At 36.9% G+C, this 12,952-nt stretch overlaps 2 protein-coding genes across 3 annotated transcripts in view; both read right to left on the bottom strand.

Annotated features, from left to right (window-relative positions):
- Positions 1–6,184, bottom strand: part of dclk1a (doublecortin-like kinase 1a) — a 51,696-nt gene extending 45,512 nt beyond the window's left edge. For both annotated transcript variants that reach the window (XM_079861153.1, XM_079861154.1), the window contains exons 1-3: positions 5,951–6,184; positions 4,527–4,904; positions 2,613–2,959 (exon numbers count right to left, since the gene is read on the bottom strand). In XM_079861153.1, coding sequence (XP_079717279.1) covers positions 2,613–2,959; positions 4,527–4,884 — 705 coding nt within the window. In that variant the 5' untranslated portion in view covers positions 4,885–4,904; positions 5,951–6,184. The remainder of the gene's footprint in view (positions 1–2,612; positions 2,960–4,526; positions 4,905–5,950) is intronic.
- Positions 6,185–6,958: 774 nt separating this feature from the next.
- Positions 6,959–12,676, bottom strand: ccdc169 (coiled-coil domain containing 169). Its single transcript, XM_079860930.1, has 8 exons — positions 12,419–12,676; positions 12,236–12,318; positions 10,918–11,028; positions 10,440–10,480; positions 8,125–8,223; positions 7,826–7,879; positions 7,618–7,688; positions 6,959–7,126 (listed from the first exon to the last, which is right to left on the bottom strand). The coding sequence occupies exons 1-8, from the start codon at positions 12,562–12,564 to the stop codon at positions 7,033–7,035; spliced, it is 699 nt and encodes a 232-aa protein (XP_079717056.1). The 5' UTR covers positions 12,565–12,676; the 3' UTR covers positions 6,959–7,032.
- Between the last annotated feature and the right edge of the window lie 276 nt (positions 12,677–12,952).

The raw sequence follows: 12,952 nt of genomic DNA, 5'->3' as shown, positions 1-12,952 counted from the left end.
GGAAGACACATTTGCCATACGACAACCAAGTAACCAACAGGATCTGTAGCTTGAAGAAACACATTTGCAATTTTACAATCACGTTCATCCTTAACCTTCCTCCCATGTGAGTAATCAGATTGCATTTATAATTAGCTTTCCAATCAACTCAAGGCATTTCTCTCTGAAATATGCATCTCTGTTTGGAGTACATTTTACATTATACTGAACCAGGGCAGGAGATAAACATGATTTCATTCACAAACTGAAAGCAGAAATCCATATTTTTCTTTCATATGGCACAGGCAGGTTCATTTACATGTATTAACACAGCTGAAAATGCTAAAACGTATGGTTTGTTGAATAATATCCTGACTCAGCTCTATTACCAAACTCTCACTTAGCATAAAATGTAATGTACATGGATTTTCTGAAGAAAAATCAGAAATCTGTTTTTTGTTTTTTTTTGGCAAACTTTGCAAAAACAATATGAGCCAAGCGCAAAAAGGCAGCAATTATGTAATACCAACACACAAAAAAAACCAGCACAGTCCTGTAATATAGAAGATAATGAATTACTTCATGCTTCAACAACACTGAAGTTATCTAAAAATTGCTTTAGAAATTCCATTAATCATCCACAGATTTACTTTTGTAATTCATCAAAGCACAGCAACAATAATGTTGACACATCTGCGTCCACACCTGGATCCTGCATTCAAACTGAACAAAAAACAGGAAATTTTACTTTTATTGCTTTGTTGATTGTACACCTGAACTTCTCCACTTCCTGTTTCACTTGTTATGCGTTCATCTTTTTTTCTCTAACCCACATAGATCCTTCTGCTATCTCCTTTTACTTTCTCCCTTTGTCTCTCCTTCCTGGTTTCTGTTCATAATTGTATCAGGACAAAATCGTGTGCTGTAACTGTGTCTGGCCAGGCTTGTTCAATAGACGGGTCCCTCAGGCCCAATCGATCCTTATTCTAAAAATAATGCTAGCCATAATGCTCTTACTTTATCTGGATGGAGACCAGGGCTTTGATGCCTTGCTGCATAACCTCTGCTATCAGATTATACCGGAGGGAGAACGTCTTTTTTGAATAATGTTTCATGTAACAACTGAAAGGATGTCATTTTATTTTTTAAATACATATTTGTTACTCAATACAGCTACTCTAAAAAGCCAATAAATCGTCTTATGCACGACTGAACATTCTATGGAGCATCTGCAATTCCAATCTGTCTATGCTCCAGTTTTCCAAATTCAAGGTGATTTAGAGGGTTTTTCAAATAGAAAAGATGAAGTCTGAAGATCTGAGACACTGGCAGAGCCGCCAGCACAGAGATGAATGGAGAGAGGTAACAGATCCATGTGCAGATTAATTCGTTTTTAATGAATTTCAGCCAAATGGCGTCTCCTTATTTGCACATTTTACCTGGCTGAGCAGAGACACGTTCAGAGATGTTCATGTACAGTGCCATTCATACACTGGAAAATTGGGATTTAAATTTCAATTTAAACCTGGAAATAAATAGAACGTTTTAGGATTTAGACTTTGAATGAAAAACATTATGATGTCAAATGTATAAAAAAAAATGAAGATTCTAGGCTACTAATCAAATAAGCAAATTTGAGACATTAGTCATGTGACTCCATATCCTTCCAATGAAGCACATGATGCTCAATTCTCATTCTCAAATTGAAGCTCATGTAGCTTGAGTGATAAAGGGGACAAACCAAATACAAATATAAAATAAATTTTAATAAATATAAAAACATTTAAAAAATTTGTACTCAAAATGTTATCCTGATAATTTGCTACAAAACAGTGCATTGATGAACAGCGCTGTATGTCTGTGGGGGTTATTTACAAAATTATGATCAAATAATTTTTTACAGCAGAAGTTTGTGTGTATATATGTATATGTATCATAGTATTTATCAGAGTAGTACTTTATGCACATGTTTGTGTCATTCTCCATGCGTGGGGAGGGCACAGCTGTTTCAAAACGGCACGAAAAGGTGGGAGGAATTTAAACGAGAGCAGAGTTATTTCTGTATGCTCTGAGACACCGGTTCTCTCATTTTGAGTCTGCGTGGGCAAAGACACAGATTCCCATTCATAAACTAAACTCGTCCTGCCATAAATCTTGCTGCAGGTTAGGCAGAGATTTCTTCAGTAGCATTTTAAATAATGAGACTTCATTTTTCATAATTCAAGGCTTGTGGTATGAATTAAATAACAGAGATTAAATAACTAGAGCCACATTGTTTGGATGTTGAGCCCCCATATTTCTGGGATATTTCTTAAGGGTTTACAAGAGAAGAACAATTCATCATAGCACTTTTAGATCTATGTATGTTTGAGTCAAATGATTACACTCACATAGGAAGATTAACCCAGCTGTTGATAAATGAATCATTTCAAACATTTATATTTCACTAGCATGTCAATTATCTGGGACTCCCGATGTGCAATCCCAGTACACTTTCAAGTTTTCCGTGCCAGTTCAAGAGGTCAGCTTACATAACAAAACTATTAGTTGTCTGAGGTAAAATCACATGAATGAATCAACTCAAAACTGATTTTCCAGTATGAAGATTTCCATTAATAAATGAGCAATCCTACCTGTTTTCCCTCAAGGGTGTAGATCCTCTTGACAACGCCAGAATCGAGCTTTATAGCATCTGTAATGTCAGTGAGAACTTGCTCAAAGGAGTGGGCCGTCTTCTTGTTGAGGAGGATGCGAACTGCCTTCCGCGGCTTCACCCCACTGCGGATGACAGTGACCAGTTTGGGTCTGATGAAGTCTTTGCCCTCTTTGGACTGCGGTCCTGATTTCGAGCTTGCTAGAGATGTTGGGCACTTGCTGGAACCCAAAGCCCTCATATTCACAGACCAGTTAGGGTTGTTGATGTTGTTGTAGTAGTCAAGTTTTTTAAAGGCTTCGGTGGAGCCGCACACATAACTCTCACCTATAATCATCAAAAGAAAAAAGTGGTACAATGTGTTATATTTTACATCTTTAATACATATTATGAGTGCTTGACATTCATTTTTAGGGTAAAGACCTGAGGCACTGCCTGGCACTTTTCACTGTAGCACTGTCATGCCTGTAAAAATCCATTGATTTAAGCTAAAGTCATGCAGACTTAAATGCTCATCATTGAGTGGCCTAATTTTTCATCCTTGTCGTCACATCTACTGCTCTAATTTTGAAAACAGAAACCAAATGCATCCAAGCCACCAAGACTCTCATTAAACAATTTGCAATCACAGACTATTACAATAAAATCGCCATTCACGCGGAATGCTTTCCTGCATTACAAAAACTAAGACGCGGAGCAGCGAAATAAAAAATCTCGAGACGTGTCTGCACTCTTGTTGCAGTTCGTATCTAATTTATATTTTGGCAAATTGCTCGCTAATTCTCGATCTCATACATACTTTTGATGACATACATGATACATACATGATCCCAAGATGTGCTCAACAGTGCCCGCCCCTTTTTCAGCAGCACTGGTTCCAGGTTTTTTGTTTTTGTTTTTCATTCATTTTTCCCATAGGGATTTTAAAGTCCCCATGAAATCAAAATTGAAGTTTTTTTGGCTTTAAGTATGAATATGTTAGCCTTACTGTTATCTATAAGCTAGTGTGCTCCAAAACCATGACAAAATTCGCATTTAGAAAATATAAAAATTAAAAACTTGAAGTTTTGATGATTTTTGATTTTGATGACATCACTTTGCATTCAGCTTCTCATCGGATTTTCTGTCCAATCAAATGCTCTCTAGAATCTAAAGTGTACCGCCCCCCCTACATTACAAATAGCTGAAGTTGCAGCTAAAATTGGTCACTTGTTAACACATTTACTATTTTCTACATGGTGAATGGCACATAATGCACTAAATAGGGGATAGGGAACAGGCTCAGACAGTGTAGATATGCTTTCCATTGTGGCAAATTAAGTCTGGTTTCACGTTATTGTCACGCGAACCGCCGCAGCGCGCACACAATCTGCTCCGGTCCAAAGACACGATAGCACAGAGCGGATCGTATGAGCGAGTCGCAGAACACAAAACGTATCGAATCCATTTGACTTCTGCACAGAATGCTATATTTTAAAGCGAAATGGAGGAGATTTGGAGGAAACTGCTGCTTTACCGAGACGCTATTGGCTACTTTAAAAAAGGGGAGGAGCTGTTTGATATGTCCCACCCTGTCTTCCTGTTTCAGTGGAAATTACATCAACACATTGAATTATGCTGCATTTCAAGGCACTTCAGTGGGCCTTTAAAATAGTATTAGTTAAAGTTATAGGCCATGAACCAAGCCAGTCAGCTATGGTGAATCACAACATTACAAACTTTGATTTAAAGCAAAAGAGTTTTTGAAACTCAGACAAAAAGAAAGAGGGAAACTAAGGGAAAGAGCTACAATCCCATGAATTACTATTCATAAATACTAAAAATACTCATTTACAAATGTTGATTATATGTAGCCTATAAAAATATAAATGGGCTGCATTAAAGAACTTCTTACCTTCCACCAGCTGTTCTATGCTGGTGATTTTTTTGGAACCATCGATTGCGTAGATGATTCGGACCCCTTGGGGCAGGTTGACGTTGTCAGAGAGGGTTCGGGTCAGGTCGGCCAGCAAAGCGTCAAAGGTTCTAATGCGGTCGGATGAGATGGCATACACTATGCCGTTGAAGTACCTGTCACCATTGCGGTAAAATCGCACTTTCTTCGCCTTCTTCTCCGAGCTCAGAGTTTTGAGGGTGCGCGTCCGGTACAGGCTGCAGTGAGCGCTGTGAGTGGGGCTGAGCAGCCCGTTCGCCCGTCCCGCGCTTCGGCTATGGCGGTGCACTTTGTCCCTCTCGTCAAAATGTTCCTCCATGTCGTCCAGTCAAAGTAGGCCTAAACCGTGAAAATTAAATGTGGCGAAAGGAAGTTACACAAACTAGTAAGTTTAATCCTGGCATGCTCTTTCAACCCAGTGGCATAGGCCTAGATGTCAATTGAAGTCTCGTCTGAAAATAACCTTTTAATGACAGCTTACATGTTTCTTGGAGCTCGTTAAATCCTGCGTCTGTCATTCTGTTGTCTTTACTAGTCTTACTTTGACATGGCAAAACACTAACGTGTGATATTTGAAAACCTGTGCAAAAGTGTATTATTGTCAAGGCTACATGAATGCATTGAATAGCTGTTTCTTGATTTCAGGATCAATGACCATTAAGGATGCTAAAAATCCTTTATCGAGTTCAAAACACGCCATGTTATTGGAATGAGGTCTTTATTCATATTGCTTTCATGCATTTAAAAAAATATCCTAGGCTACATTTTTACAACTAGCCTATTTTGGATTATTAACTCTAAAATTGATTTTACTGTCAAGTGAAAAGCACATGTAAACGAACAGTTCATCGTATTTTTATTTTGTTTTGTGTTTTTCCAAAAAGTTTTAAACACTTTTTCCTATAGGCAATTTTTTTTTTTTTTTTTCTGAAGCAAATTCATTTTTAATTAGTAATATCAAGAGATTTTTTTTCTACCTGAACATTTCATAAAAAGATCAACATGTGAATAAAATATTTAAAAACATACATACACAAGCAATTAGCCTATTTTAAATAAAAGAAAAGATTTTATCAAGAATACATCACATAGACAGTTTGACTACGTCGCACAAACATATAAAACTTACTTTTAATTCTGAAATAAAAACTTTGAAGTCATTTTTGTTTGAGTTGAATTTCTTAATATATTTTCTAATAACTTAGATCCGGACAAAAATGATCGTCACGTCACTGACCATTTAACAAAGACATAACTGATAATCCGAATAATTCAAATGAATTAGAATGACCAAAACAACATTCTAACAGACAGGTCAAAATATTTGCGAGCTTTTCGGACTATTTTATTTTTCTTACAGACAATAAATAGACCTTTCTACTTGCCTAAAGGTGAAGATGTAGGTAATATTCAAGATTTCTTCTGAATGGTGACGATTCAGATGTTGAGTTGTGCTGACAGGAGTCGTGATGTGAGCCCGGCACCTCCTTTGTTGTCCCGCAGAGGAGGCTGGCTGGTCGGTCGGCAGCTGCTGCTCTTTCTCTCTCTCTCTTTCTCTCTCTCCTCCGTGTCTTGCATTGGCCGCTTTATCATTGAGATTCAGCCCCGCACCGCAGACCTGCCACAGCCATCCCTCCCCACACACACACACACACACACACACACACACCCCCCGCCCCGTTCCTCTCCGGTGAGGCTGCTCTCGAAGCTCTGTCACGATTCAGAACGAATATGTGTGGCTTGCTTGACCCACTGCTCAAACTCTCTTTTATCATTCAAATAATATTTACGACAGCAATTAGTGTATTAAATGTAATGTAGGTCCATACTGAAATTACATAATTATGAGATAGCCTACATTGTCTTAACCTTGACTCTTCATAATAGCATGAATAAATATCATAACAAATCATAACAGAATTAACATCTGGTATGACAAATTACTTAATTAAAGGGATAGTTCACCAAAAAAAAATCGGTCATCATTTACTCACCTTCAAATTCTATCTTCAATATCTTCAAATTAAGATATTTTTGATGAAAACAAAAATATTTCTGCAATGTAGGCTAATCACAACTTTCAAGCCCCAGAAAAAAATACATTCTCATTGCTTTCTAACATTAAGGTTGAACCATGGTAGTCACATGGACTATTTTAACGATGTCGTTACTATTTCATCAAAAATATCTTAATTTGTGTTCCGAAGATAAACAAAGGTCTTATGGGTTTGGAAGAAATAAGTGACATTATTTTCATTTTTGGGTGAACTAACCCTTTAAATAAACTACCTTGAGATGAAACTAGCTCACAAAACCCAAACAAGTCAAGAAACAATACAAAAATGTATTTAAAAGTATTTATAGTGAACATAAGTGAGTTCAGAGTGGTCCAACCAAAATAATGCTTAATTGTAGGACACTTTTTCAAAACACAATCAAACAATAATTGAAGGATCCATGCACTGCATTAATGTTTTAATCGAGGGAGTCGGCTTCTTGCAGGTGTTTTTTTGACAGGCACCTTCATCATATTTGAATGTTGCATCATATCCTGGCCTCTGCTGGAAAGGGAAATAAAAAAAACAAGGTAGGCTATAGGACATCCAACATTTTAACAATGTATTCAAAAGTACCCAACCACTGTCATCCATCCACAGACCATCCATCTGTTTCACTTTATATGCAAATTGTATTTTTATGAGACAATTAAACCAGGATGGTTCACCTAGAAATGAAAAGTCTAATCATTTACCGTTATATATTCAAACCTGTATGTATGATTTTCTTTCTTCTGTAGAACACAAAATAAAATGTTTTGAAAAAAATACAGTGTTGGTAAGAAGAAAGAAAAAATATACTCACGTTAATACTCAAGTCTTACTCAGGATTTTAAGTATAGATAATCACATTCTGGTTTCCTTGTAATAACTGAATAACTCTGCATGTTTTTCCATGTTACTTAAAAATGTTTCAGAAAATATAAGAACTGACATTGTTTTCTCTGAACCAAAGTGGTGTCATTTGATGATGTGCTGTGCATTTTAACATTTACGTTTTGCCTGGACCCAGTGCTGTCCTCCGGGCTAGAACCATCTGCTGTTTTCTGCTCACTGTTGAGGACAGCTAAGGATACATTATCATAGTTATCAACACGACACAGGCTACCTACACACTGTAAAGCACTTTGGATAAAAGCATCTGAATAATTGAAAGAAGAAACTGGAAAATGTATCAAATTTTATTTGAAATGTGTTCTTCACCTTTGCAATCTCTGTAAGATATGCCCGCCTCTCTTCGTAGACTTTCTGGTAAGTCTATAAGAAACAAAATGCATAATAAAAGCACACAAAAATTCATGCATGAAGAAATAATTAGGACTCGCGTAATCATTAGATAATTACAGGCATAGGGGAATTCAGCAGCCCAAATCTAAACTCATTCACTCCCTCATGATAATGTCAATTACATTACAATTAATAGCTGGAGATTGTGTACAACAATATGATATGATCCATAACTAGAGGGCATTTTTCTGAATAGAAGATTGGTAGAGCTTCACCTTTCCTTCCTGCACAATTCTCATTTTGAAATCCATCAGCTGGGATTGAAGGTCGCTCTTCTCAGTAGAAAGCAATTTGAGCCTCTGTCTGAGAGCATCCTGGACACAAACAGATCTCAGCACATGGACTTAAGACAAGACATAAATTACATGAACATTCTTATGATTATATAATTAGGACAAAATTATAGGGGTCTTTGCTAGGGGTCTTGAGTAACCCCAAACATTTCCATTTTCTGTTCTATAATTATCATCCCATCCCTGCAGCATGGCTCACTCAAATCTTTCTCACTTCTCTTCCCTCATTTACAGATTACTTCTCACTGATTAAATATTTTTTGCAGGCTGTCTCAGCAGATTTTTTTTAATCTCGTCTTTGGCAGAGGACTATAGTTAGGTAGCCAGGCTGTAATGAGAAACAAGTGCACCACGCAACAGTAGCTGCGGAAAATGAAACGTATATGAACTGATGCAGAAACTGAAGCGTCTCTTTCATGCTGCACAGAAAGGGGGTGTGAGGGAGGGAGATGTGTATTTTGGGCTCTTTGGTTGTCACGGTACCAACATTTTAGTAATCGGTACCAATACCAGTCAAATTGTACGGTTCTTGGTACCAATTTCAGTACCATAGCAAAAACTATTGTAACCATTTTGTTTTAATGTGTTATTTAACTATTTGAAAATAAAAAAATATTAAATATATTAAAGGTATAGTGGAGGATTTTCCCGAATTTTAGAAAAGAACCGCCCTCTCCACTTTTTGAAAAAATGCACATGCGCAACACTCTACCTGCTCCCGAGAGGGAACGCCTATTAAACTTGTGCACGAGCTAATCATAGCTTACATTAACTTTTACTTGCAGTGATTTTAAATGGATTTCTCCAAATAGCATGCCAAACGTTACCTGTCAAGTAGAAACTTCGCAACTGAGACATCAGTGGGAAGCCCAACCTGTGTTTTGAGCGCACGCCATCGTGTGATTCGTGTGCACGAGCACGTACTACAGCCTTACGTAAACATATCACCAGAATGATTGACACTTAGGAGGACCAATAGTCTTGATGATCCACCCGGAAAAAGAAAATCCTCCGCTATACCTTTAAATTAGTTCATTTTTAATGCTATTAATGATATATTAAAAAAAAATCTGTCTATACTGCGCAATTAATATCTTATTTACATCGTCTTTATACTTATTTGGTTATAATGGACAGATCGGTATTTGTGAGCGTGCAGAACTCTGAGGATTCTGTCTAACTTAAAGAGTTACTTCACCCAAAAAAATTTTTTTTTTTTTTTTTGTCATTAATTACTCACCCTCATGTCGTTCTAAACCCGTAAGACATTAGTTCATCTTTGGAACACAAATTAAGATAGTTGGTGGTTGATGGTTTCTGAACCAGCAATAGGCAGCAACATCATTGCAACTTTCAAGGCCCAGAAAGGTAGTAAAGACAACGTTAAAATAGTCCATGTGACTACAGCGGTTCAACTGTAATGTTATGAAGCGAGGAGAGTACTTTTTGTGCGCAACAAACAAACAAAAATAATGACTTTATTCAACAATTTCTTCTCCTCTGTGTCAGTCTCCTACGCTGATCACGTAGTAAACACAGTGTAGCGCTTCCGGCTTCTTGCTGCCTATTGCTGGTTCAGAAACCTCTCGGATTTCATCAAAAATATCTTAATTTGTGTTCCAAAGATGAACGAAGGTCTTATGGGTTTGGAACGACATGCAAAACAACGCTGCAAAACAAGTAGTAAATAGAAACCTTTGACACTTTTCACATGGGATTATTTAAAAGCAGCTGCATAGCTGGTCTCCGGATTGACCCGGTGCTTGGTACGATAGGCTGGTATCGTTATGTTTTTAAAATTTCAATATCGACTTGGCACCAAAGTACCGGTAATTTTTAACACCCTACTGACATTTATAATTTTATTATTAATAAAATAACAATTATTTAAAATTAATTATGTTAATTTAATTATATTTTAAAATATTTAAACAAATGTTTATGAAGATTTTATAATTAATAACAATTTCGATTTTATTTATATTTTTTAGAAATTGGTAGCACTTTTTGTAGCTGGAATGTACCATCGACATTTAATCATATGAGCGAATAGAAGTCATTTGACTTTTATTTTACTTATTTTTAAATTAAATTATTTACATTAATTTAATTATATAATTAATATAATTATTTTTTAATAAAATGGTTTTTATAACCATTACAATTGTGTTTATGAAATTTTTTTTATTTATTTTTTTGGAGGTATAGCAAAAAAAAGTTGCTGCTGGAATACTTACCTCGGACATTTTGTCATAAGAGCGAATAGAAGCCAGTCGATCTGAAGAGTAAGAAAAAAGTTGGGCTTGGTGCAGTGTATGCAATACATCAATATAACAGCATTTCACAGCTCTTAGTTGTAAATATAGCTTGCCTGGGCCTGCCTTATATTTCATTCTGTATCAGCACAATAGGGCCCTTGTTCAATTATTTGATCATGACTGATGTGATAAATAAGATGAAGAGAACTTAGAGCCAGCAGTGAAAACCATGAATGAAGTAGCCTATGTGAAACCGTGGACATGGACTATGACCCAGCCCATAATGTTGCGTGTCTTGTGTTATTTTTTCATCAGGTGCCCCCAAGTGTTTCTTTCTATTATTGCAGATTGATTGTGACACACTAAAGGAGGTCTAAAAACTTTATAAATTACGAAATATATATGGGCACACAAAAAAGAAAGAAAAAATTGAAAAAGAAAGCACGTGTATTGCTACCTGCGGGATCGCTACGGAGGGTCTCAAGTCTCTCTCGAACCACAGTGATTTGTTTCTCCAGCTGCTCGTTCAGCTCCAGCTGTGTCTCATATCTGGTCCTCCACTCGTTCTCTGAGCAGAATGCAAAATCGGATATTGAGATTCCTATTAGACATTCTCTGATACGGCTCAGCTTCAATTGACCGTTCGCAAAGACCCGCCCCCTTTAGTTACTGTTGCTATGTCCGACAAGCTATGCGCTCTCACTCCACACCATGTTCTCACAAAAATAAATTGCAGAGCAAAGAGGACACTGACAACGAACTGACTGACAGGACAGACCAGGTTACTTTTGGGTTACTTTTGATATGAAACTCAACTTTCAAATTTGGTCATTTTTTAAAGAAATGTAAACAATAAATATCGTTTTGTGGTTCTTTAATGTGTCGTGACAGATCGCTGTGGCGCCTCAGTTAAAGCTTCTCGTGAACCGATCATCTCTTCCTTCTAGTTAATTTATAGCATCAAATAAACATGAATGAACATGTTGTTTTAACCGCGGAAAGACGTCAGTCCACTCAGTTTTTCAAGTTCAAATCCTCCAACGTTAATCTTCTGACTGATTTGTCGGACAAAAATGGCGGATGGAGGATTATGATTGGTCAGATCGCCTGTCAATCAAACACTCGACGAATTAGGTTAATTATTTTTGCTTTTAGTAGTTTTACTTTTAGATTACTAGTCAAATGTATTTTTTGCAAGGCTGTAACCGTAAACATGTCAAAGCATAAATAAACAGAAATTCTAGATCTAATTCTTGTTGGGAAATAATTTGAACTAACGTTATTTGCAAATCATGCACACATGCATGCACTTTTATTTGTATGCCTAATATGTCGAAAACGTAAAAGGTTTCTTGTCTCGTCACACTCAGGAATTACATGAATCACGTGAATGCATATTTTCAATTCAAAAAGTTGGTCATTTTAACATTTCTATCTCAGGCTACTAACGTTACATGTTTTGCTCACCTCACTCTCTTTTAACTGACGCTAAATCCCGCCTTCTTTGATTTTTTTTTATTATTATTTTTTATTCGTATATTTATTTATGTATTATTTTGGCAGCGTTGGAATTCCATAGTTAGACCGCTGGGGTAGACCATACTAATGTAACTTTTAAAATCGTTTTGTAATCCTAACAAGAGCGCCTCATAATGGAGTACGTTAAGTTACAGCAGAGCAGTGCAAAACAAATATATATTTGGGAAGATAATTTGGTCATTTCTAATTCTGCCCTAGTTCAAATGCCATACTTTTGATCATGTAACGTTACAGACCTTCTCCATCTACACTGTGAAGTCTCTTCTCCAAATCAGCCAGTGTGCTCCTCAGGTCAGACACCGAATCCTGCAACATGTCCCTTTAAACGATTTACAAAGTTAAAACGATTTCATACAATTAATAGAGGGTGAAATAACTGGATAAGTCAAATCAGTTTGAAACTGAATGTTTGGACTTACTTGAACTCTCTCTCTTCCTCAAGTTCTGCTTGCAGTTGGGATAAGTCATAATTTCTGACATTAGTTTCTCCCATCTTCAGTCTAAGTAATGGACGGGTTTCACTTTCATCAGTGTCATGCGATACTGATTGTTGCGCTGTGTCCATGGCAACGAACGGCCACAACACCGTTCACGGGATCACTCCTCATAACACCTAGCAGTAGTGGCCAAAACTAGTGATGTCCGACCAAGGAATTCAAACTTTTTTCATTAACTTTTTATTTCATATTTTGTATGTTGTGAAGTTGTGTCTGGGGTGTAAAACTAATGTACGCGTTCGGAACGTTCCACGTTCCAAATTGTATCATTTGTCATGATGACGCAACAGGCTACAAAATTGTGCGGACGTCACTTTTGGCCAAGGGGTCATACCAAGCTTGCACTCATTATTCCCAACCTATAACTTGATAAATCACTGTGGGGCAGGTGTTAGCTATATTATAAGATGTTATTTGTAGATGTGGGTTGAAAGGAAGTTAAGCAGGACACATGCA

This window comes from Squalius cephalus (genome assembly GCF_949319135.1).
Source record: "Squalius cephalus genome assembly, chromosome: 24".
In the NCBI taxonomy this organism is placed as follows: domain Eukaryota; kingdom Metazoa; phylum Chordata; class Actinopteri; order Cypriniformes; family Leuciscidae; genus Squalius; species Squalius cephalus.
Note: the sequence above shows the minus strand (reverse complement) of the source record. Positions and strands in the feature narration are given on the sequence as shown.